Raw genomic sequence first — 26,407 nt, 5'->3', positions numbered from 1 at the left:
CGGACAATAATCATGCTGTACACTCAGTTTCTTTTTTTGTTTGTTTGTCGAACAGCGGCAGAACAACAAACCGATGTACACTGCAAAAAGCTCTTCTTGAATTGACTCCATTTTATTTCGTCAAGTGGTCGAATGAAATAAAATCATGTAGATCCAGATGCATCTTTTTAAGGCTATACATTGACTTAAAAAAAAAAAAAAAAAGTATCCGGACCCAAGTAATTTAATTTTGTGCAACCGGCAGATGAAATAAACTTGAATAAATGCAATAGACAGAGCATTTTTTTTTGTATTCTGGCTGCTAATACTTTGGATTTGTCGCAGCTCGTGAAACACTGAAAGCTTCTCATTTCATTTTTTTTTTCCCCGACACGGTGGTTTGTCTCGCTATAAAGAGAACATGATGCCATTGTCCTGCGTACATTCCAAATTCTTAGAATCTGTCTGTTGCAGTAAATAAGAAATTGGGAAAGGGAGCGGTCCGAATCGACCAAAGTCAAACATTTCTCTCATCTTGCGGACGGACAAAGCCAAACTTGCACAACAATACACAAACGGACTGGCCTCGTTGCCCTCGCATTGTTTGTGGTGCACGACAAGACATCTGAACTCGCGGTCGAGGTTAAACAAACGTTCGGTGGCTGCTTGAAAGTGCTCTAGAAATACAGTCGAGTTGAGTTGAGAGTTTTTTCACAAACTACGACTAAATGTTTCTGTTCCATTCACGTTCGAGGCCGTCATGGCCGTTGCTCATTATGGAATGGGCGCGTGTGTTTGCGTGTGTGCAGGTCGATCACAGGAAGGTGGTTGCTTTGAAAAGTATTTCTTGGGTCAAAAAAGGTTGGGCCCCACTCCATGAAAGACTTTTGAAATGAAAGAAGCGAATGTGGGTGGTCTGCACTAATGGAGGCGACAAAGAGCGCCAAACAAAAGACTGTCGACAGGGCTGGCATTTTTGAGAAACCAAAAGGCAACCCTTTCTCTTTTCAACCTGCGCGCTTCGACATCAAACAGCCAGACGGGACAGATTTGCGGCACTCGAAGATTTTATTGTCTTAAACCGCAGCCACAATTGCTCCTCGCTCCTTGTGTCAACAGAGGCCAATACGTGCTTCGCCGTTTGCGCGTGGCTCCGGTCGCACAATTGTACACAGAACAATTACAAGAGCACGTGGACGTGTGCAACAGACGACCTGCGACGGCAACCCGTCAGCAACTTTTACTGCCGCCGGTCTACCGGTCGAGAAAACACAAATTGTGAACAAAACACTGAACTCTGTCTCCCGTGACCGTACAACACGCCACCGGTGGAGCATTTGGTCGTCGTCGTCGTCGTAGCAATGGAATCCGTTGTTTGCTGTTTGGGACTGAAATTGTAGCGTTTGCTTCCCTCCGGCTGCCCACATCAAACCCGATTGGAGGCATTCCGGCCATTCATTTTTGTGGACAGAAATGTGCCACCAAGCGACTGTGCGCAACCTGTCCCAACACAAATTGCCCAAGCGCGGCACTGTGTCAACATGTCAAACATGAGAGTCATGTTGCGGGACCTTTGGGGAGAAATGTACAATTTGGGGTTGTCTGTGTTGTTGGTGAACTTTCCTCAATGGCAATCATGCGCGGACCAGCGTGCGCTTGCACTCAAATGTTTGTGTTGTGCTATTCCACGTTGAGCGAGAGACTCCAAAATCTTCCCAGCAAAGCCCGAATGAAAGAAAACGGTAAAAAAAACAAAACGTATGCAGCGTGGGGCTGCCGAATTAAATTTTTGGGCTGATGTAAATAGGTGGAAAAGTTCCTAATCATTCACCAAACCATTCATCACTTCCTCTTGACCTTGCATGCATCGTTCAACAATATCGTTCAAGCGATATCTTATTTTTTGTACAAACATGTCTCAGCTAACTAAAGGCTGGGAATTTACAGTTCAAAGGTCAGTTTACCCTGAGAGAATTCTTCTATGGCTCGCTTTGTAGGCCGGACATGTTTGTGTAAATACGCATCGTCATTCTTGAGGCTAGCAAATATTTGAATACTGTACACTCACTGACGATTCTTGAAAAGATCGGCTCTTCACTTTCAAGCACTTAAAGGGGAGTGGAGGGTGCGGAAAGGGGTCTGTGAGGGGGGGGGGGGTGGTTCTTGATTGTATTTCTGCAGCTAGAAAAAAGAAAAACAATCCAAGAAAAGAATAAGAATTGGCGATCTTTAGCTACACGTCAACTCTTACAAATGCATGGATTGCTTTGTCAAAAAAGCCCATTGCACCAAGAAGCAAGTGCAATCGCTATCTCACCAGTGCTTCCGAAATATCAAAATATACTCCAGAATCATTAAAAAGGGATTTGGGACAATGAAAAAATAATAATCGGAACACTTGCATTGCAAATTATGCTCGTTTCTATTCGCCAACTGGACTCCAACCGCTTCCTGCCACCCACAAATATATTCGCCAAATCTGTTTTTCAACGGCGCCGCCCGGAAGAGTGTCGAACACAGCTTGCGTGTCGAGTTCAAGGCTTGGAAACTACCGTAATGACTCATGCTAGGCACACAGCAAATCCGTTGGCAACGTTGCGCCTCGCTTCATTTGTTCGGGTTTGACGGCGGGAGTCGCTGGGTGACGCAGCGACTTCATTCGCGCGCAGCGGAGAAGAAGGGGAGGGGCTTCGCCTGCTAGATGTCGTACCGGCCATTTTGTAACCAGCCAGCGAGGACCATGTGGTTGATACCGGAGTTCTGGCTAATGCTAGACTTGGAACCCTTCAACGGTTGTTCAAATAATCAAGTAAATAGCAGGTATGACAACCTCCTCGCTCACCAAACGCCCAAGCCAGTTCAAGTTTATCTTTGTCGCGGTCATGCTAGTTGGCCGAATTCTTTCGCTGGGGGTGTCCTAGACCGCGAAGATCATCTCCTCCTCCTCCATTGTGCTCTCAAAGGCGGTCACAAAGCCCGCCTCGTGTGTGACGCGTTACACCCCGGAGACCGATTGGCCGCCGCGAGGCGACACGCGGAAAACATCCATCCATCCATTTTCTGAAACGTGTCATCCACCACGCTCCAAAGCGCCAACTGCATTTCAATTGAATCGCAACGCCGGAAATGCTCGAATGCTCGCGAGTTCTATAGTGAGCTCGCAAAAGCCAGTCGGCTCGAAAATGACCCAAGACAGATGCTACATTTCGAATTCCCAGTCATCGTATACATCATTCATGCACCCTGCCAACGTTCAAGTGCTCCCTGGCGTGTTGGCAACACGTGTGTTTGCTTAGTTTCTCGGCCTTTTCAGCTGACGTGTTTTGTTATATTATTCATGACATATGTGTAATGTGTACTGGAAATCTTGTTGAGAAGATGAAAGAGCCAATATGAAAAAAAAAGGGCTTTTTCTTTTGGGGGTGGTGGAGGCTGAAGCAAATGACACAATGTCCTTTTAACTCCGGGCCAACACCTTATTTGCTGATAAAGTTTCGACATGACGAATCAACAGCTTTTGCATCGAGTCGAAATGGGAAAAAAAATGAGGTTGGCAAAACAAAGAAGCTACAACAGAAGTGACTTATTTGTGAGTGGCCTTTTGTGTCGGGTACTTCTGCCCAACAAAAGTACAAAAGTTTGGCTTCAATGGCTGTTTACGTCTTAGCCATGGAGCTCGTTTGCTTGGCAGGGGCACGTTGCCTGCCGGTCAAAGTGCTTGAAATCTGCACAAAGGGCCCGCGGAGCGTGGTGCTGACAAGTTGACATCCACTCGCCATGTCTTTTTCATCTGGGCTCTTCGAAGCCTTCTTATTCCAGGCTGCAATCATTACATAAACCTTCACAGAGGACATCATGGAAATTTGGAATTTCTCAGATACAAGTTGTCGGCTCTCTGGAGTGGCAGGGTTCATTTTCATACGATTCGATCAGTAACGCTACAGAATTTTAGTTTGAAATTGATATGATATCAGGATCTGAATTATTGGCAGCTGTTATAATCCCGTAGGCAAGAGTTGTTTCTAAGATTGTTTTTATTTATTTTAATATTTTTCTCAATTTGGAGTTTGCATGTTCTCCCGTGCTTGCTTGGCTTTTCTCTGGGTTTCTCCGACACTCTGAAAAACATCTATGACAGGTGGATGGAACACTCTAAATTGTGTGAGCGCGAATGGTCCTTTGTCCATGTGTGTCCTGCGATGGGCTGGCAACCATTTCAGGGTGGACCTACTGCCCGAAGACCGCTGGGATAGGCTCCAGCACACCCGCGACCCTCCTGAGGATAAACCGGATTCGCTAATGGATGGATGGAGGGATGCCCCGCCCCCAATGCACAATATGCCTTTTGGGTGAAGATGAACCTCAATGGATCTTGTCGTCTTATGTATTCCTTTTCTTGATACTTTGACAAAATGGCCTTCCTATGTCACTCAAGACTCAAGCCTTGACGTCCGCTGGAGGAAGCGGCATGATGTTGTTGCCTCTGAGCCGTCAGGATGTGGCTAGCATTCTGCATTCACACAAGTGCAGTCGGTACGAAAACATTAGCGATGAGTCCAAGTAAAGACCTGATCACAACTGTATGGAAGGCCTTTTGCACATCCATTTAGAAGATCTGACATTTTGTCTAAAAGGGAGCTATTCTAAGCATTAAATATCATTTGGCTTCTTTCCCGCAACATCTTTTTTTTTGCTTTTTTTGCTTTTGGGGCAAAAAAAATCACCTATTCATGAAGTATACAGATTTTCCGACGACTTCCTGGCACTCACCCACCAACCTCTCACTGTTTGTCTCAGGGGTGAACATCAGCATTGCACAATTGCCCAAAGCCTGCCAAGTAATTAAAGGGATGGATGTCGTCATTGTCTTTCATGACTTCAGGCTAGAGACTCGCATATGATTTCAGGGAAGTTCAACCCGCGCCACCTATGCGAGGCCCAGACCCTTTCTGTACATGTTCTTGCTTTTAGATTTTTTTTTTTTTAACTTGAGGAAAAATATATATATATTATCTATTGATGTAACATATTTGCTAATGTTTTTTTTTTTCGCCTTATGACATTTATCCTTGTCAACTCTGAAGAGATCAGGAACATGAAGAAAAAGAAGCAGGAGAAGAAGGAGGCGGAGGAGGAGAAGAAGAAGAAGAAGAAGCAGGTGGTCTTTTTGGCTGGCTCAACTTCAAACGAGCATGTGAATCTCGTTGTACTCATCCCGGCCATCTTCATCAAAGTTGGGCGAGTCTTCATCGCAATCCAGCTGTGAAGATGGAGAGCTTCACTTAAGTTGGGCGGTTTTTGCCCCCCCCCCCCCCCCCTCTCCCTCCAGATCTCATTTGGCACAATTTTAGTCAAAAAAGAGTAAAAGATAAATAAATAAATACAATTGGGATGGGGCCTTTTCCAAAAATTCCATTGGTCTTGCATATCTCCCAATGAATAGAAAAGAAATGGAACGCACAGACAGACAAAGCATAGCGCGAGACCATTCAATTGGCTGAACAACATTTCAGTTCAAAATAAAAGTCAGGCAGATTTTTTTTTTGTGGGTCTTTTTAAAAGGCCAAAAGATGTCACCAGATTGTGGCCAAAGCTTGTCTCACAGCAAAGTCGTAATTGGCGAGTATTTTGAACAGACTCAAATAATTGATAAGGCAAATTATGATTTTGAGTGGAGTTTTAAATGATATTGGGAGAAAAACTTTATGGGCACGCATCAATTGCAATTTTATGAAATTTGTGTAAAGGCTCCATAACAAGTCACTAAAAATTGAGCACTTGAAGCGGCAGTGTAATTCTAGCCTTAGAGTTGGAAATGACTTCATGGCGATTTCCCTTTGACGTGAAATTTAATAGACGTACTAAATTGTGGTTTGTGTTAACACCGAAACATGTACTGTAGTGATGAAGTCCAATTGCATTTTTTTGCATGTAATACAATACTTTGTCGGGCAGAATATTCTCTAAAATCTCACTTTGAGATGGACAAATGTATCCTCCCTCCCTAAAAAAAAAGCCTGAGCGTTTTGAGCCAACCAGAAAAACATGACGCAGTCCCAAACGTGAACATTTCCAGGGAGAAACATGAGACACTGACATTTGTCACGAAGGAATTTGAAGCTCAATATTTGCATTTGGAGGAGTGAGTACTGCAGCCAAAAGGGGTTCACGTCCATCCGATGGAGTGAAGTGGCAAAGATGGACGAGCGCGTTACTGGAAAGCCCCCGCCGCGGCACGGCACCTACCGCCTGGAGCTCACGTTCCTCAAAAACCCTGGAGAGGATGACGCGGCGCAACGGCACCGTCATGATGAGGACGAAGGGGAATGCCAGGGAGGCGGCGGTGGACTTGACGACCCACAGGGCCGCAATGCAGCCCAGCTGGATGAGGGTGAACATGTTCATGCGCCACGTCTTCACCTGCCGACAAGAGAAAGGCATTCAAAGGCTGACACCTGGACTTTCCGCTTCGACAAAAGACTTCAAGCGGATGGCTCCTGTTTTTGGCTCCATCTTGTGGACAAGGACTGATCTTCCAGCCATCCCTTTTCAAAAAGCCCCAACTCACGTTGACATCTGACAAGAGCATTTTGACCCAGAGGAAATATTCACCTTATTTACTCAACCAAAGAATAGACAACCCCAGGAATGAAGTTTGGCTCGACCTGTTCTGTCCTTTAGTAGTCAGCAGTAGGATAGAAGAAGGTTTTACAAAATGCTGCCGTTTCTTCCTGAAAATGGAGAATATTCGTTTTGGATGCGATGATACAAATCAAGCAGAACCACCAACGCCAATATTCTTGGTTTTAGCGGCGGATTTTGATAGGGGCACTGATGACATTCCAGTAGCGGTTCGTGGCCGATACTGTGCTCGACAGTCTCATGTTCAGGGTGAAGAAAGTGTGCCTCAATCCTTCTGCGCCAGTCCAAGGAGTCGAGTTCCAATTAATTTTGGGGACCCCGGAGCCCTTTGAGTCCGAGGACCCCGGTTTGAGAACCGGCTTCCTCAAATAAATCATTCCGATGAACTCAGGCAAATCGACGTCAGCACGGAGAGGTGTCCTTTAGTCGGGGGAAGCCCCAAGATTGCGCGCGTGACTCTGTCATTACTCGGGCTTCTGAGCATCTGCGTCAGCGCTGGAATCCGTAACATCCCAAACGCCGCAAGGCTGTCATTTCCGGAGCTAGCGAAGCAACATGACCTGGCAAGATGGACCCGCGTTGGCTTTCGGCTGCAGTCGCGCACGGCCGGATGACAGCGCGCGCCAGTGAGAGCAGGGACTGCCGATGTTCGCGCTGTTGTCTGCGCGTGTCAGTCGAGTATCGCAAGTGCGTGCGCGCAGGTTGGAGGCGCACCGGGTCACATGACTTGACTCCGGTCGGATTCAATTTTAGGACTTGGCCAAGATTTGGCGAGTCTGCCCTGTTTACATTTAAGAATCGGCCTTTCAGTGAGCCATTTCTTTTGTTTTGGAAAGACATTTTATTATAAGTGTAGATCGATCTTATTTCAATACAAATATTTACTAAAAAAAATTCGATTTGTAATCCCTTTCTTCAAAATCAAGACATTATTTGAAATTATCGGTGCAGAAAATACTCAAACAAATAAGACGTGAATCGTTTGGCCGGCGACATGTCGGAAAATCAGCCAAAATGAGGACAATTGTTTGATATGGTCAAAGCGCAAGTTTGAAAATGCCTTATTTTGATTGAAAATGAAGGTGATCCGTTTTCAAGGAGGAATACAGAAAGTTGGAGGGGATGGACAATTTTACGTTCAATAAGCTCTCTGAAACATTCATCGATTGTCAAATTCATTGGCCCTTTAATCTGCTAATTGTCGATTCATCCATGAGACGCTATAATTTGGAGGGAATCAAATAGAACGACAACACGCAAGCTTTGCACCTCAAAACTAAAGGACAGAACAACTACAACAGCTAACTTCATCCTCTCAAGGCAAAAGTCAGCTTTGCAGTTCATTTCAGAGATTAAGACTCCCGCCCGTCATGTGCGTTACCTTGGTGACATAAATGTGGTCGGGGTGGTGCTTGGCCGGCGTGACCATGAGCGTGATGCGTTCGTACAGCTGGATCCCCGTCAAAGAGGTCACCCCCATGTACAGGAAGATGCCAAAGAGCACGGCCAGAGGGATGAGACGCAGCACATCGGTCATCACGATGGACATACCTGGTCGGGCCGGACAGAAGCCAATTTGGATCATCACATATGGGATATGGTGTCAATGGGTGACTACAGTCATTTCAATGAAGCCGCATCGTCTTCCAGCTAAGCATTCAGCATTTATTCAAACTAAAGTTCCTGATGGTAGAATGGCCACAAGTATCGGTGGCCGATATCAGCCTTCACTTTCACTCGATACATTGACGTAAGAATAGTATGTGAGCCATAGGATACCTGCTATCGGTACTGGTCCGTCCCATTCCATATATCTTGTTGACGGCATGTTTTCTGGGGTGTGAAAAGTGCATCGGCCTGCGTTTTTCATAACTTCTTACCCACAAGCACGGCCACAAGAAGTCCCGTCAGCCTCTGCTCTTTGACTTCCTGGATCATGGGCTTCTCTCCAGGGGCCGTGGCTTTGCTCATGACGGTCAGGGCGTTGACGTGAGTGACCGAGCGCACCGTGGCCGCCGTCAGCCACGGCAGGCCAAAGAGCGGGCAGAAGGCGCCGAGAATGACGATGAGCAGCAAGTCCAGGTGGAACCCCGAGCCTTTCACCAGCCGACGCTCCTTCTTACTGACAATCAGGCTGAAAGAGGTGAATCAGAAGAGTGCGCCACAGATTATCCTTCTTTCCAGGAAACGTAGCTACGCGTGTACACGATTCTCATCATCAACTGTTATCGGCGGCCCTGTTCCTCGGGTCGTCCAATCAGCTCCCTCCAAAAGAATGTACTCCCATTTCCATTTGCGACTGTCAAAACACCGTCTTGATTTATGAGCTTCGACTGTTGTTTTTATAGCCACTCAGCAGAGAAAAAAACCCATCCTCAAGCGGGAGGGATTCTGCGCTAACCACCACGGCGAGATATGTCACTTCAACATAGTTTGCAGTGAAGGGTGCTGGGGAGGACGCCCTGCCGCAAAGGCTTGAAATCAGCACGTCATTGTCAGCGGACCAAACCCCCCAAATCTGCAAAATTGTGTATACCGACCCGCCAATATTCGGGAGTTCGCAGCAATTCCGCGAGACCGATGACAAGCTGAAGAAAGATTCCACAGGAAAAACCAACAACACACAAAGAGGGAAATGCTGCACTTACGAAGTGATCTGCGTTTCCATAAAAATGAGGATAAATACAAGAAGTGCGGGTACAATGGACGCTCCCATCATCCAGGTGGGAAAAGGCCGCTTGTCACCAAAGGGACTGATGAACCAGCCTCTCTTGTTCGGGGAAGTGACTGAGAAGCCGGACGGCACGTCGAGTTTCTACAAGGAGACCAAACACAACGCGAGGGATGAAAGAACGCCTCCGCGTTCCAGCGGCAAACTGCCAAAGACCACTTGGGCCGCATTTCTCGTACGCTGCCTTGCTAAAGTGTCACAATTGAGATTTGAGTGATGGAAGCATCAATGAGTACGGTTCTTTTACCTGCGTGTACGTGTCGGTGATGCAGTAATCCACCAGCACGGAAACTAAAATTGAAATGGGGATACCAAAGTCCCCAATGATTCTTCTTGCCTGCAGGAAGGGGAGAAAAAAAGAAATCAATAAAAGAAGACAAACGGATCTAGTTCATGCTACTCCATGCAGAGTTTTTCCTGGCTCAAATTGAGGCAGAGGTGGTACCACGGACAATCAATTTTTTTTTTTCAAAACGAATGGAATCAACCATCTTCTGCTTGGCTAAATCTGAAAAAAGTTGGTCGGACTGACCGAGGGATATTCATTCATGGTGTTGCTGACCAATGAACGCTAGAGGAGGTTTAAGCGCTCGATTCCCCACGATTACCTTGCCACCTAAAAATCGACTGTTTCGGAACTTCCTGAGGAAGAAAGCCACAAAGAAGGTGCCCATCATGAGGACGAGAGACAGCAGGGCAGTGTTGGGTTGGTTCTGGATGTCCTGCAGTTCAGACGGAGGGGTGGCGTCCCCCGGGTACCACGCCATCAACGGATGTTCTCGAAACACCTGGAAAATAAGCGATTCGCGTGAAAAACACACAATCCGACAGCTCTTTCGGGAAAGGCCATCTCCATCACGACCTTGATAAGCTTGGAGAAGGTCTCGTAGATGAAGATGAGGGAGATCAGGAAAGCGAAGATCTCTTGAGTAAAGGGTGAGATGAAGCGAACAAGGAAGCTGCCCTCCGCCGCCACGATCAGCAGGACGATGAAGACGAGCCAGAAGCCGATCCACACCCGGCCGGTCATGTACTCAAAATCGTAGGCCTGACAGAACTGAGCGACAACATCGTTGGCCGTTAGGTGCCCAGTGGAAGCAAACCGGGCAGTGCATTGAGATGCTAACAGTCGCAATAGCTCGCGTGAGGCAATACTCCCCCCCCCCCCCTGCGCCATCTGCCCTCCCTCGTGAGAAAAACGGGACATAAATCAGAGCCGGCCACATCACATTGGTTGGGGGAATTCCTCTGTGGGTATTTTCCCTTGACGAGGCCGCGGGGCACTCGCATTCGTGGGGGTGTCGTCTAGCAATTCCTCACACAGCTGATTTGTCTTTCTTCTGATTTTGGAAAAGACCTCTCCACCTGAGCTTTTGCAGAGGATGGATCGTGGTGTGTGCTACCTTGTAAAACGCTTCCTCAAACACCAGTAAAGGTCCCGAGAATCCGATGATGAGAAGAGGCTGACCAGCCAGGAGCGAGAAGATAACTCCGAGTGTCGCAGTGGAAACAATCAGCTCGGTCACTCCCATCATGCCCTCTGTTTTCTCCCCTGCATGGGAAGGCGCAAAGGAGGCATAACACCTGTTCAACTCCTGCTAGGTTTTTTTCTCAAGAACGGCAATTATGTCTCTCTGGAACAAACCGACATGTCGAATTATCCCAAAAATGTCTGAAACGCCAGCAATCAGTTCCTAAATTCCATCTATGCAGTGTATGATCGCCTTTGCTATTACTTTTGTTGCTGGCCTCTGCCCCAGCACGAAGGGGTTAGCATAGCGCTAGCCAGCTGCTAGGACAGATCACGGACGGATTAAAAACTGGACAAAAAGCTAAAAAACCTCCGGGGTTCTGCTGCCAGTCTGCATACATACAGCGAGGGATTCTGGAGGTTCAAGGAAGTTGTTGGAAACTACAATGTTATGTTTCGATCTGGTTACGTTTGGTTTCGATTCCTCATGTGGCCTTTTTTCGCCACCTGTTCTCGTTATCAGCGTTCCTTGTGTGTAACCAATTAGCTCCCTCAAGCCTTTGTGTGTTGTCCAGGTGGTTCTCGTTGTCTCGTCACTTAGCTTGTATTTAGTTCCCCGGGTTTCTGTCAGTCTTTGTTGGGAGTATGTGAGCATACGTGTGCTCCTGTCATGTTTTGTTTGCTGTTGTAGTTTGGTTTGATACTTGTGATTTACAGGCATTTTTTTGAGTACTTCGACTTAGTGTTTTTTTTCCATTGTACTGCTGTGTGTATATTTTGTTAAATACATTTTGGTCAATCCACCGTGCATATTCAAATGTGTTTTCAAAAGAAGCAAATATGGGGCGCGCTGGTATTTAAGTGCACTCCACTTGCCATTATAATTGAATTGGCTTTTTCATATTTGTGGACTATGATGTGTTTTTTGGCAAAAGTACAATTAGTACCCCATTCGAGTTGATTCGGGACGTGTCCATGTGTTGTAAAGGTGCCTCACCTAGCAAGCCTCCAAAGGTTATGGTGGGCGACAGCGCAGCAAAGTAAATGAAGATAACGGCAGCGACGCATTGCATGTCCACAGCATCTTTCAAGTCGCTGACGTAGTTGGGGTAGCGACGTCGAATATCATGGATCAAACCTCCGAAAGGAATCCCCGAACGCATGAGTGGGTCAATCTCTTGGTCGCCCTCCTCCTCCTCCTCTTGAATCATGTCTGGATGGAACATGCGGCGAGTTGTTTTGTTTTGTTTTCTTTTCTTCCCCATCAGCGTGTCTTCTGACAGATGACATTTGACAGCTTACCTTTGTTGTTCTGCTCCATGCCGGACGACGAGTGGTGCTTCTTCAGCTCCCTTTCCTTGCGCTTGCGCAGCATCTGTTTCTGGAAGTCGGCCACGGTCTTCAGCAGGTCTTTGCCCTCCACGTCGGAGGGCGGAATGACGATGCTGCAGTCCAGGAATTCGTTGATACCGTTGAGGAGATCTTGTCTGTTGTCGGCGAAATAAGCCACTTCGTGGAAGTTCTGAAATGCACAAACATACAAGACCATTCGATGACAAAAGAACATGAAATGATGAGGTATTCTCAGTTTTTCTTGAATCTCGGGAAAATGAGATCCTTCGTTTACCGGAGAGTGTCTGGACTGAAAACCGTGAGAATTTGGGAATGTTTCACACCTTGTCAGACATGAGCGTTGAGAAGGAGCGTCCAATCTCGTGGTAGTCCACGTTGGACTGACTGGGTCCAAGCAGGACAAAAATAAAGCGAACTGGAACCGGGACCTCTAAAACCGACTCCAGAAGCACGGCTTCGTTCAGCCGTACGAAAGCCATGGCCGGCTGCTCCAGGAATTCAACGCAGCCTGCCAGGACACAAAATGCATGTTCCAGCAAGATTCTTTGTCTATTTACTTGGCTTTGCTGTGACTTCAAATCCTATCCAACTTGGATGTTTTGTTGTTCTTGAGGTCTGAAGCTCTCATTTCAAATACCTCCCTCTGCGTATTCTGCCAGCCTTGTGTTTTTTGCTTTGATTGAAAAATAAATAAATAGATAACATCAATTTACAATTCAACTGAAGGCAAAGTTCTCAATTTAGCGGTTGATCTACTCTCACTTCTGGTCGCGAGCTGGGGGGCGTGACCGAAAGAAGGAGATCTCGGATACGAGCGGCCGAAATGCGTTTTCTCCACAGGCTCTGCCTGAGAGCGAAGGCGAGAAGCTCGGAATTCCGGGAGGGGTTCACAGTCCGGCCGCTTTTCCTCCCCAGCTGAGGTGGCTCGGGCATCTGATGAGGATGCCTCCCCGGTGAGGTGTTCCGTGCACGTCCCACCGGCAGGAGGCGACGGGGACGACCCGGGACACGCCGGCTGGCCTGGGAACGCCTTCCCGGTACGAGCTGGAAGAAGTGGCTGGGGAGAGGCAAGTCTGGGCTTCTCTGCTAAGGCTCTTGCCCCTGTGACCCCACCCCGGATAAGTGCGAGAGAATGGATAGTAGGATGGATGGATGGATACATCTGCAGCTGGCCACTATTTTTGAATCGATTATTCTATTGACTATTTCAATAGAAGAATCTGCTGAAGCTGCTGCAAAATCTTGAGTTGATAAAAAAACTAGGCAGAATGCAGCAAAAGCTGGTGTGAATAAATCCAAGCTGACGTCGACCGTTGATAATGAAGGCATGCGTTGAATCATCTTTTTCTTTCTTTGAGGCAATATGAAAGGCCAAAAAAACAAACGAAGCGGCATTTTGGTCCAAACGCTTACCGACTAAAACAATGACAGCTTCGGCATCTCTTGGTATCTTGGCCAGAAGTTTCAAAGATCTGGCGGCCGCCGGATGGCTCTCGGGAGATACGGGATGGAGAGATTTCTTGGGGGAAGAACAGTTGGAGACATAGATTAGCCGCATGAATATTCCGAGCAACAGGTCCAGCCTCTGTGAATTTAAAACACATTCTGACGAATAAACGCCAACATTGTACATCATCGAGAGCATTCCAAATTTGCAGTCGCCGCATCAAGAGGCCTTCAAACGAGTGCCGGTGTGTCGACTCGGAAAAGAATTCAACGGATGTGGGCAAACGGGCCGCCTGACTTCTTCGGCGGATACCTCAGCAACATGCGAGCATTTCGAGGTGACTTTTGAGTCTCCCAAAGGGACTTGAAGCCTATGACAAAAACAAAAAACAAACAAAAAAACAAAGCCAACTGCATGTGGATGATGTGGTATCTGCCTGCAATGTTGCGACTTCTTTCTAGCCTCTTTGACACCTCCCTTGGCTCAAACGCCTATTAGAACATATGCAGAGACCATATATGGCTACTCCAGCATATACAATCTATTTCGGAAGCTATATACGCAGTATGTACAGTATGTAGGTATGTATATTGTATGCTGTATGCAATATGAAATAATTGCATTGGTTTTTTTCGACAAATGAGCCGGACCGCTGAAAGACTGACAGAGGTCCACAAATGACCCCCGAGCCATAGTTTGGTCACCGCAGATCTACAGAGTTCCATGTCGAGGCAACTTACAAACAGGCTGACAAAGACGTCTTGTTTGGGGTCGTAGAGGGGTCCTTTGCCATCCTGGTGCTCTTCCATTTCTTCGGCTACGAGGGGCAGGCTGGTGTCCTGGACGCGGGCGGGATTGACGCTGCCGTGAAGACTGCTCGATGAGTGGTGCCGGTGAAAGCGATGCTTCATGTCACTTGGATGACTTGAAAAAAAGAGAAAAAGAGGGGGGTTGGGAGTTAGCCGTTTGCGATGCCTTTATGAACAATTTACAGATGGTTCGATTTGGGAAGAAAGAAAAATGCACAAGATGAGTCTTACAAACTTCCACTGACAACTCAGTCGAGATGTATCACTTCAACATACTTCCTTGGCACCGATTCCTTGTCAGACGGTGCTTTGATGGTTTCTCAGGGCATTTCATAAAAAGCAACCAAAAGCTGAGATTTCTTTTTGGGGGGGGGGGGGGGGCGGAGCGAGGGGATAAGATCTCCAGCAAGATAAAATAAAAACAAAACTTACAAATAGTGTTTCGTGTGAATAGTGAACCGCAAGTGTCACAAGAATGTTTCCTTCCCTCCCATGTCATCTCAAATTGATTGCCATCCGCCGTTTCCAATGTTGACATCAGCCACCCCGACTCATGAGGACCACATGGTCCGGTGTGATGGTACCAGACTTGGACAAAACAAGCTCTTGATGAAAAGGAGGCGGAACTGTCAAAGAGAAACGGCGGCCGAGCCGTTCCTGACGACTCTTTCAAGTGGCCCGAGCGAGCGGCCAAATGCTAACGGCATCTCGATGTGTTTCTTTCCACGTTGTAAATCTGATGTCAGTCTCATAATGAGCGTAATGACGGAGGCTTGCTTTCCCTGCGGACGCTGCCAGCGCTATGCCGGGAATTTACGTGGAAAGGCCGACAATGACCGCACGACGGCCCACTTGGAATTTTTGGCAGGGCGGCTTCATTGGAGTCGCGTTGGTCTCGCCGCCGCTTTGCGCGTGCGCTCGGCCGTTGCGCTCAGCTCAATTAGGGCAACGCAATTCTCCAAAAACCCTTTCTGAATGAGCCACTCGGGGCACGCGTCCAGGAAATAGTTGGCAAGCAAAAGGCCTGCGTTTTCTACGACACAAGTGACATGTTCCCCTTAACTCAGCTGTTGCATTTGGACGGGCGTGTGTCGTTTCCGTCCCCGCTCGTTCCTTTTGACAGCATCCATGTGGCTAATGTATTTTCATTACGTAATCCTTCAAATCTATACATCGAATCAATTTCCCTTGCGGGTTCTTTTTTTTTTTTTTTTTCTTTGAGCGGCATAGGTCGAAGTCAAAAGGCAGCCTCGAGGGCCTTTGGGAGAGCTCAGGACTGTCGTGTTGATGACATTAGCGACACATGTTAACGAGCTGTCGCGTCCTGCCAAACGGCATGCGACCATCCACTGAGAAATTTCAGACCGAAATTACCTTCGTATGCCCAAATTTGTGCCGGCTCATTGGCTAAATCAGAATCAAGGTGATGATCGTTTGAGATTTTTCAGTAGAGCTCGTTTTTGTTTAGTTTTGACTTTTCACTTCGTTTTTATGAGCAGGTTTTTAATTTGTTTTAGATTTTTCAAAAACGCTTTGTCTTATTTGAGGTTGTATTGGTTTTAAGATATTTCCGCCATGACAGACGGTTTTAGCTAGTTTTATGAACGTAAGATGCAGTTTAGTTTTCAGATGACAATTTGTGAAATTTGCCATTACATTATTTATGCGTGGGCAATGTGGGATCATCTTGTTCCAGATTTCATGGAGACTCCATTGTACATGCTCAAATGACAAACTAGGGCTGGTATTTATTCGAGTCACAAATTTCTAGAATGTTGTTACTTATGGGCATGGTGTAACTTTTTTTGATCTTGCGGGTTTTGGACAAGGGTGAAACTGTTTTGTGCATGTCTGATGTTGCACGACGTGGCCCAAGGGATGCTCGGGGAGTTTGTGTTAAGACTCACACACATGGAAAATGTGACGGAACATCAGAGTGGGTACATTCTTTTTTTTTGTGGGGGAGGGGGGGGGCGATGTCTATTGGATTGCAAAGTACGTTGGTGTGTTCAGAATTAACGAGTATCACGAGGCCACGGCTGCCTTCAGCCAAGCCCCATCGAGAATGGTGTTGGCTTTTCTAACCGGGCACAAGCACGGTACAGCTTCAACATCTGCAGCCTTGTCGGCCGCAGGAAAGTTCAGATGATGAGCCAAGTCTTGTTAAACGCTAACATTCTGGAAATTCCCTCTGCGGCTTCCCTGTGTCAGCCTTTTTCGAACACCAAAACCAGAAGAATAAGGAAGACGGGAGCTTGGATCTTGTCGTGTGTCGTCGTACATACGTTAACTGCTGCCATTGAAAGAGTCGAAGAAAAATGAGTACAATTGAAGTTAAAAATATATATAAAATCATCCAGATGAAAGTTGGAGATTAAGGCTGCCATCCAATGAATGCTTCTGGCGGGCCAAGGCTGGAAGAACACAGATGGACGCTGCGGGTGGGGATTATGATTGAAGTTTCGGGATCAGATTCTCAGCGAGACTCACGGCGCACTGATTGCTTATGATGGGAAGCTGTTCAAGGTGTCATGAACAAAGCCAAGACCAACACGCTTGCCAAGGAACATCCATTTTCGGCTGCTCGCGCTTCAAGTAGTACTGCGGTATTGGAACACGATTACAATGTCAATCTCGAGACGGTTCACTTCACTCGGGAACAAATGGCCATCGGCTGCACTTACAGTCGCTGAGGGTGCCAGACCTGGTGCGGTATGTACGGTATTTTATTATTATCATTATGATTTTTCACAACTGTTGAACTGTTCCAAGTCCAGCATTAGCCAGAACTACAGGATCGTAGAAAGGGCTTGGTAACCAACCTGTGTTTGAGCAGCAGAGCCCTCAGAACGCAGGATCTGTCTTCAGCTCGAATTTGATCGGAGATGATCATGGTCTCCACCACCAAATGGGCAATTCCCGGAAGAGAGTTCTGCTCCAGGTCCAGAAGGATTGCACCTTGGAAACATTCGTGCCAGATATGATTCTCTGGGGTTCTCCAATGGCGGCAGTGGAGGAGGTGGAATGCGGCGGAGGCTATTGCCCACCGACGCTGAAGCACTAGTTAGGCCATTCAGCACTTCCAGGTCATATATCTATACATTGTTACCGAGTTATTTGATCATCGATTAGATGTCAACGAATCGATTAACTCTTGCACATCTACATTCATCGTTTAGTCTTCACTGACCTGAACATACAACTCCCAAACTCAGAACTCAAACACTCTACTTCTCCACCATGCTGCCAGTGAGTTTCTTTACTTGTATAGAATTTTTATTTGAACCAACCCTTGTCGATTTTAATGACACAATGAGCTGTGATTTGGACAGATGCTGCAAAAGTCCCTTTACCGTGCGTGATCGTGCGACGAAGCTCCAGTAGGCTGCGAAAAGAGAGCGAAGCCACGTGAGGCTTGCCCCAGCGGTCCGTCTCCTCCTCGACATCTTCCTCGAACTTGATCCAGCGGGCGCGCTCTTTCCAGCGCATTTCATGGTCCTTCTCCACAATCAGCTCGTTGAGCTCCACAAACAGCTGGAAGTGAAGCCAAGAGGAGATGTCATCAGTACAGACGACATGGCTGGACATTAGATCACATGCAGTATGTGCAAGTCTGAAACATATCAAGTCGAGTCCCTTGTCACCACCCCCTCCCCCCACCCCCAAGCAAGTTCAAATCACGATGGTTGATGCAAGTCAGAAATAAAGTCGGATAAATCCTTCGTATTAGCATTAGTGTCTGTACTTGCCAGCAAAGTGCACACACACAAAAAAGACCGATAGTGAGAGTGCCGCAAACCTCATGAGTCTTCTTGTCCGCCGCTCGTTTCTTCTTCTTCAGGCTGGACAGTGGCGTGGAAGTGTTGCTGCTTCGGCCGACCTGAAAGCGGGACGACTTCTTCACCAAGTGGCGTCTCACTCCGGGGTTGTCTTCAAATCTGTGACCTGCAGGAAGCCGACACCTTTTCATCAGCATATCATCTTGCCAACAGGGTTCTTATGATCCATCCATCCATCCACCATCGGATCCGCTTATCCTCCCTCAACACCCTCAACTGGTTGGCAGCCCATCGCGAGGCACGCAGAGACAAACAAGCATTTGCGCTCGCTCGACTTCCATTAACCTGCCTTGCATGTTTTGGGAATGTGGGAGGAAACACACCTGATTCCAATGATCAGCAAGATCTAAGAGAACAATCCTGATCATTGGGATCAGGTGCGTTGGAAGAGGGGCACATTCAAAAAAGGCCGGAAAAGGCAACCAAAAATGTGGACAGAAACAGCAGAAGTGGCCAGAGTGTTTGTCAATGAAATATCTTTCCGCTCCAGCTGTAGCTGAGCCCAAAGCCAAATGGAGGCCACCAGATCAATGGAAACACAGGAAACGGCATCGGCGCTCCAGCGGCTTGTCAATGCACTCAATAAATCGCACGTGCCAACGGGGTCCTCTTTGACATCTGCCCCATCGCATTATGGAGAAGCAATGGAAACTCACACCCGCTGCTTATGTGCATAGAAATCCAATCATAAGCTTGCAAAAAAAAATGTTAAGTTAAGAACTAACGCCGTGAAAAGTTCTCCCAACTACTTACGGATCGACTCGGCCGGAGAGCCCAGTTGAGTGTGGATGGACTCGAGCAAGTCGTAGTCGTCAAAATCAAAAACAAACTCCTCAAAGTCTTCCAAGCCTTCCACGACGGACAGCGAGCCGCAGCGCTCGGTTTGGCGCCGCTCCGGAGTGCCCGAGCCTCGACGGACGCTACACCGGCGCGCGGCGCCATCGCGCTCCTCGTCGGCTCCCTTGTCTTGTCCGTCGAGATCCGTCATCTCCGCGGCTGGTACCTCCTCCTGTCCTCCCCTCTCCCGGTGGGCTCACTGCTCATCCAGGGGCTGCCAACTCTTTTCAACTGCGGTGCCTTGCCTGGATCGCAAGTCACGAGTCCACATTGGATGTACCATAAAAGCAAAGCGAAGCAAAGTCAAATCTGGGAGCCGGAAGACACGGTCAGAGGAGGGCGAGGAGAGCGAGCAACGCTGTCAACGTTTACTTTGGCCACCGCGGCAAAGGGCAGAACAGGCGTGGTCTTCTTTGTGACAACTCAATTGCACTGCCTGCCACTCCTGTTTTGGGTTTCGTACACAGGCGATTGATTTTGAGGCTGTGCTACAATGATCGATGCAGAGTGAATCAGAGTAGAAGATGTAATGTTGTCATTGGTAGACTGCATTACCATTCGAGGGGGAGAGAAGGTTGGAGATTGGTAGAGGAACGCCATCTTGAGGTGTGTGGTTTTATTTCCCCCCTGAAATTCACCTCACACCTCACACGCAGGACAACCCAAAACTGCTCCAAGGCCTGACTTCCTGTCTTTTAAGATGTGGAAAATCCTCCTGACACGTTGCGTCTTTCTCCCTGCTTATGACGTCATTTTCTCTTCTCTCCATCGTTGATTTCTGGGGCGCGGGTGGGCGGAACCTTTCCTTGGTTTTGTGCTCTTCGACCTTGATTTTGTTTTGTTTGTTTCCTTCCACGGTGGTTCTGTCCACCTCTTTTTGTCCGGCTCGGTTACCTCTGTGCACGGAGTTGTTATTTCGGGATGGCCTTTTGCGGTCGTGTTATTTTCTCGGGATTGAGTTCTTGAACGCTTCACGTTCGCGTGCAGGTTTGGCTCAACAACTCCTACTCGATTGCACTTGGTTTGCCGGGTCCATTCGGTGATCCATCGTTCCTCCTTTTGCCAAACATACCACAAAAACATCTGCAAAGGGTGTCGCGACAATTTGTGGCCATTGGTTTTCACCGTCAAGGGTTGTTGCTTGTCGGCCGTTCCTGGATGTTGCGTTGTGGATGTTGTGAACTTTTCACCTGAACCTTTGGTCCGACCTTCTGGAAGGACTTGAATTCGCCGGAGAAAGGAAAGCCCGGGTTCCAGCGGCATGCACGGCCTGTCACCGTGAAGCATCACTAGCCGGCAGCTGTGATTTTAGTAGGCCTGTTTTGTGTTTCTACGCAGTCAATGATTACTCCAGTCTGGTAAAGCAGGAAAGGCCAGAGGCAGGGTCGCCGGTGAAGGGGAATCGACTGCAGGCTGAGTTAATGACCGCCCCCTTTACCGAGTACGCCGCTAACGCCCCCCCCCCCACCCACTTTCATCCGTTTTCTTTCTTTGTCGGTGTAATGTCAATGCAGCTTTCTACTTTCTCACGCTCTCTTGCTTTTGTCACTGAACTTGCTTTGTGGTTTAATGCTGGATTAATTCCATATTGCGTCGGTGTGATTTTTTAACGATCATTATTTACATCAACCATTAATTATACAACATGTTTGGATTTACACTGCAGTGATCCCCCACAAATTGTCAGTACCCGGAGAAAAGCCGCATACGCACGGGGAGAACGTGCAAACTACACCGAGGAAGGCCGGCGCCGGATTTGAACTCAAAACCCCTTCACTGTGATGTGGATGTGCTAACTCGTCATCCATTGTGCCTCCCTACCATGATTATGATTATTATTATTTATTCGGATTATTTATTCTGTTTTTCAAAGTACTCTCCAATTAAAGCCGTGAGTCCGTATCATTAGAACCACCATCCATATTAAATATTGTCCAATCAAAACAACTATGATGCATTTTGTAATGCTTGAGGAAATTAAGTCATGTCTGAGCTGAAAAAAAATAATCAAAAGACAAAATGAAATGAATGTAATACTGAATATGACCTGTAGAGATCGCTGTTTCATCTTTCAGCAGAATAAAGACTTTGGTGATGAAGTGAAAATTCACTACCAATTCACTTTGCTTATTTAAATCCGAACCAGCAGCTGTCATTCGACCTTTGACGAGTAGAAATCAATAAACTGCAATTGTGCTCTGAATAGGAATTTTTGAACCACGCAGATTTTTACTCTGTGTACCATTATTGTTGCTTTAGTTTGTTGGTATGTGATAGACACATTCCTAAAAGGTAAAAAAAAAAAAACATCCGAGTTTGTGGTGCAGCTGCAATGTTCTCAGTCGACCGCCAAAACGAGGTACAGATAAATGTGACGAAATGGAGAGCAGATCATTTTTATCTCTTTGGGTTTGAAAGGTCGGGTAACACTGGGTTGGACGATCCCAAAACAAACGGGCCTCCGTTCCGCCGCACTCACTTTTCATGCCATCCAAATCGACGGTGGCCAACATCCGGGCCTCGGCTTCGTCGGTCGGCACCCGTCGATAGACGGCGGTCTCCGCTGCCGTCATGCTGCCGATGCAAATCCGCTCCCTCAGGTCGTAGTTGCACCGCTGGGCGCCTGCGGCGCGGTGGTGGGCGGGCCTTCGACAGAACCAGCTCGGCGTCGCGGCGGCGGTGGCGGGGGACGCGCGTCCTGGGCTGATGCTGACAAGGAAAACGCGGGATTTCAGAAGAGACGGAGTGACGGACTCGCCAGTATTTTTGACAGAAACGGCAATGTCTTGTTGTCGTTGTCGTCGCCATTATGATCTCGTTCACTGCCGTTGACGGCTCTCGACATCCATTTTGACTGCGAATGAGTTCAAATGACCACGGCGGCCTTCGGCGCCAAGCCAACAGCACAAGAATGGTACGTGAGCCGACCTGTCGCAGGATTCCTTTTCCTCGTCCTCACGGTGTTCGATGACGTCGTTTTGTCCAGAGCGAAGATCCCCGTTGAGAGTCGGAATGTGTTTCTGGGCCCGGCGCCGCTCTTCATTTTCCGTGCGGACGGTGGCGATTGGAAGAGCTTCTTCCAAGCGCTCTTGGCTCTCCAAACTAAACTGAGAACAAGGACGAGATGGCGGTGAGAGGGGTGCAACGGGGGCCAAATGAACTCATCCACACAAGTTCAGTTGCGGTCAGTCATCGAGCTTCTGTTTTTGAGGCGCGGCAATTCATTGCTTCATCAGCAACTATTTTGATCGGGAATCGCTTTGAGCTATTTTGGGGTGGTTTTGAAGATGCTCCGCATCTCCGACCGGTCCTTTGCGTCGAAGCGAAACAACAGATTGGCAAATAGATGCTTTTACTTTGGAAAACAGCCAAATGTGGGGGGGGGGGGGGGGGGTTTTGGTCTGCTTTTCTGATACGTTACAGACCGACCCAGTAAGTGAACCTTGTAGCTAAGAAACACATAGCACCTTTACATCAGGAGTGTCCAAACTTTTTCGTTTCTGTTCAAGGTGATAAGGCAAATTTTTCTTGATTTGAGGGTTGCCACCGGCCATGGATCTCACAATATCACGAATCGGACCTTGACATAATTTTTTTTAACGAGCCATGTGCGCCATGTCAAACGTCATTTTTAATCGATCAAAAATGGACGACCGGACGAAACATGGCCCCCGGGCCATAGGTTGGACACCTCCGTTTACATGTTTGGCATTGACATTTTGACAATTTTGGACTCGATTAACGAATGACCATGGATCAAACGTGGCTCGGGAGTCCCAGCTACACAAAATCTCCTTCCGTCTTTTTCATCTTATATTACCTGCGCTTGCTTGCCGGGCAACTCGGCGTCCACCTGCCTTTCGATTTCGGACTGGGCCTCCTCCTCGTCGACTTCGTGGATGGTGGGCGTCCCGTCGGAGGGCGGCAGGGACGTCTTCCTTTTCTTTCGCTTCTTTTTGCGCCTGCGCTCGGGGCCGTGCGCCCTCTTGCGGAAGAAGCACTGCGTTACGGGCAAGCGCGTGGAGAGCGGGTGGTGGACGTGATGAATCGTGTGCCTGTGATCTGGATTCAGAGGAATGACAAACGCGTATTAGGCCAAACGTACGTGGCAGTCATCCAAATGATCCCTCCGCCCATTTTCTCTCATATCGTAAATCAGATTTGAACGCGCCGAAGCCAACGGCAGCCGAGCCCAGAAAAACCACGAGGACGGAATGGCAACGCATTTACCACGCAGTCATGCGCACCTACACTCAAAATCTTTTTCTGTGTAGTTTGGGCCCATCCGGCCTCCACTGGTGGATGGCGAGCCACGCAGGATGTCGGCAAAGTACGTGACAGAAAGCTCCGTCTCCCAGCCCTCCTCCTCCCCCTCTTTCTGGTTGACGGCCAAGGATTCTTCCTGGTTGTCTTCATCCTCCCTGGCCTGGGGAATAAATACATTCAAATCAAGTTGAGCCTGAACATTTAGTGCACTAGCACCACCTACTGTGAAAAGCCATCTGTTCCTTTCTGACATTTTCATCACAAAGTGAAAAAGACCACCAATTTTAGAAGCATCTCTCTCTCTCTCACCATGGCATTTGATTTTTTTTTTTTAATGTCTTTTTGTCAAAGGTACCTCTGTCGTTAAGCCCGATCTGGCGCCCTCAACATTTGAGTCCGGTCTCAGCTTGTCAGGATTCATTCCCAATTTCGATTGCAACCAAATTGCAAGAGTTGTCCCCAAACGCATTTCAGGAGAACTTGAATTTTACCTGATGCGGGTTGATCAAAACGTCAATCTCAGGGGCGTGACCACCCGCAGCCATCGGATGTGGCCCTCAACCAAGGGGGCTGGGGGCGAACCAAGTTGACGACTGCTGCGGGGGCGCGGCTGGATGGAAACGGCGCGGTTGAAGGGCAGGGAAGCGGCGCTGCGCTGGGCTGGGCAAGCACGGGAACTTGATGGGAGGACAGCGCCGTTCAGCCCTTCTCTTTCACAGCCGGCCACCCGGGAAGCTTTTGGGCCGGCATCACCTGCGCCACAATCAAACACTGACGTCATTGTCACGAGACGCAGCCGCAAAGTGCCGCAGTCCACACGTGGCAAATATCCCGATCGCTGACCGATGCAGAATGAAAAGGAGGACCTGCAAGACATCCCAAATGTGCGACGTATGAAAGGCAAGATCGACAAATGCAAAGGGCTCCCCCTAAATCACCTCCAAGCCATGATCTGAACCGTTTATCCTCACAAAGGGTCGCGGGCGCGCTGGAGTGCCTCCGCCTGTCCGGGCAGTAGGCGGGGGGGCCACCGCACAAGGCACACATTGACGGACAACCATTGGGTGAGGGTGTCCCCCCGCCTTGACAATCATGAAACTGTTCCATTTGCACATGGACTCGGAAATACATTCATCGTGAAGGCCACATCACTCGGCGAGCCGAGGCAAGGCCGCTTTATTTAGGTCGCGGATTTCATACAAAAGGTAGCTCAACGCGCTTCACGCACAACGCGACAAACACACAAGAAAATAAAGGCCGAATACAAGATTTGAAGCCAAACGATATGATGAGATATTCCATCGATGTGCCGAGACGTTGCGTCACTTGATGGCGGTGGTTGCAGCTCTTCTCCCCTCCGATGACCATTTTTAATTGAACCCATTTGGTGCCTCATCATGGCCGAACCGTTTTGAGGCGTGACAAGAAGCGTTATTGGACGGATGCCAAAATCGTGGACCGCAAAATCAGTGCCAAACCTTGAGCGAGGGGACGTCAGGAGCGACGTCGCCGAATTGGCTGTGCGCTTGAGGCGAGCAAGACACCAAACATGTCGACCCACTTTGAGCTGGTTTTCCCCACTATCACAGAGAAAAACATCGGCCTCACTTCTTATGAGCTCATCCTTCTTTTTTTTTTTTTTTTTTTCGTTGACAGGCACCCGAGTGCAGAAATGCAGCAAGAACCAAAAAAGAATGCGGTCACGCGGCCATTATTGGCCAATGCCGATTTTATTCGTGCAGTCCTTTTGTTTTCACAAATGAAAACAGTCGCCCCTGCACGAACGCTCGTTTGTCACGCTCGGGTTTTGTTTTCCCGCTGTCCCGAGCAAATGAAGAGCACATCTTTTTGTTACCATGACGACCGCTGCCTCGCCATAATCACCCCTCACGTTGTTTTGTGTCGCTAATTTCTTGACTGCGCGCTTCCATCGGGGGGGGGGGGGGGGGGGGTTCAGCGACTATCTTGAGGAAGCGCGAGCCAGCGGGGGGGGGGGGGGGGGGGGGAGTGTACAAAGACAGCCAAGATCCAAAAGTTTGGGATCAGGTGACAAGGAACAAGAGACACCGGAGTGCCAAGTGCCCCCCCCCCCCCCCTGTCTTAAGGTATACAACTGCGCGTTAGCCAATAGAAATTGGCCTGCCACCGTTGCTCGATGGAACGAAATGCAATCCATCACGCCGTTATGCGCGGAAAACAAGAGACCGGAAACAAAGAAATGTCCGCATCTCGCGCGCAGATGCTGTCGGGTTGGCATGACAGGAGCGAGATCAATGACGTCCAGTCAAAAAAAGGCGGTCGCCACTTCACGAAGCAGTCACAGAACAACAGCCACGCCGATACGGCAAATGGGAGGTCAGATATCGGACATGAGCTCGACACATCCCACGACGACAGGTGGCGTCACCGTGCCAATTCCTTCTGGAAGTTTCGGCGCGACCGCATCCTGCCTCGCGGCATCACTCCAGCAACATCTTCCCGCTCCTGTTTGGGGAGCTTGCGGGCTCGCGCTCATCTGCATGAGTAAACAGCAGGCTGCTCGCTCGCCCGCCCCCCCCCAAAACCCCCCAGCTGTGATAAACGCAGGAAAGCGAGAACGCCACCGCCTTTTGGGAGCCTCCGCCGAACAATAACAACGCGCGATGGTGCTTTCTTCATTGTGCGCGAGCTCCACAAGAGACCAACGCGCAAGGGCGATCTCCCTGATGATACATTTTTAATCTGACATTGGATTGTTCATCATTCACCCCACCCCCACCCCCTCCACACTCCCCCGCCACCCCTCCTTTGCACCGAGGGGGAAAAAAAGCGCGACTCAGCATTGTAAAGATCGTCCAGCGTGCACACAAACCAAAACACGACAAGATGCGTTCGCCTTCAAACCTGGAGTCGTTGCGGGCCAATCCGGAGGGGAACGGAAATTGAAGAATGAATGGAGCGCTCCTGCTCCGAAAAATCACCTCCGTGCACGCGGCTGTTTTTTGGATGGGTTTGCAAAAAAAAAAAAAAAAAAAAAAAAGATTCTCCTCGTGA

General features: G+C 48.4%; 1 protein-coding gene across 4 annotated transcripts; it reads right to left on the bottom strand.

The window, feature by feature from the left end:
• Positions 1-1,028: 1,028 nt before the first annotated feature.
• slc4a3 (solute carrier family 4 member 3) lies at positions 1,029-25,300 on the bottom strand. Of its 4 annotated transcripts, none has more exons than XM_086123116.1 (22): positions 23,866-25,300; positions 23,356-23,534; positions 22,929-23,170; positions 22,037-22,215; positions 21,588-21,817; positions 18,232-18,377; positions 17,786-17,966; positions 17,255-17,390; positions 14,364-14,547; positions 13,590-13,695; positions 12,500-12,684; positions 12,126-12,345; positions 11,821-12,036; positions 10,756-10,904; positions 10,215-10,409; positions 9,961-10,140; positions 9,600-9,689; positions 9,270-9,436; positions 8,502-8,755; positions 8,003-8,172; positions 6,226-6,399; positions 1,029-5,239 (listed from the first exon to the last, which is right to left on the bottom strand). In XM_086123116.1, the coding sequence occupies exons 2-22, from the start codon at positions 23,522-23,524 to the stop codon at positions 5,162-5,164; spliced, it is 3,651 nt and encodes a 1,216-aa protein (XP_085979242.1). In that variant the 5' UTR covers positions 23,525-23,534; positions 23,866-25,300; the 3' UTR covers positions 1,029-5,161. The 4 variants fall into 4 exon arrangements, with proteins under 4 accessions (XP_085979242.1, XP_085979241.1, XP_085979245.1 ...); XM_086123115.1 differs by having other exon boundaries at positions 23,360-23,534; XM_086123119.1 differs by lacking the exons at positions 23,356-23,534; positions 23,866-25,300 and having other exon boundaries at positions 22,037-22,210; positions 22,929-23,104.
• Positions 25,301-26,407: the final 1,107 nt, after the last annotated feature.

Source organism: Hippocampus guttulatus, chromosome 11 (assembly GCF_054856545.1).
Source record: "Hippocampus guttulatus isolate MCC_2025c chromosome 11, RoL_Hgut_1.0, whole genome shotgun sequence".
Classification (NCBI taxonomy): Eukaryota; Metazoa; Chordata; class Actinopteri; order Syngnathiformes; family Syngnathidae; genus Hippocampus; species Hippocampus guttulatus.
Note: the sequence above shows the minus strand (reverse complement) of the source record. Positions and strands in the feature narration are given on the sequence as shown.

What these genes read in the sequence shown, in the direction of transcription:
- slc4a3 (XM_086123115.1), bottom strand. Translation starts at nt 23,919, where the DNA reads ATGGCTGCGGGTGGTCACGCCCCTGAGATTGACGTTTTGATCAACCCG. An exon ending in TCTTGTGGCCGTGCTTGTGG is followed by an intron (nt 8,173 to 8,501) that starts GTAAGAAGTTAT and finishes CGGCCCGACCAG; the next exon opens with GTATGTCCATCGTGATGACC. An exon ending in AGGAACGTGAGCTCCAGGCG is followed by an intron (nt 5,240 to 6,225) that starts GTAGGTGCCGTG and finishes CCATCTTCACAG; the next exon opens with CTGGATTGCGATGAAGACTC.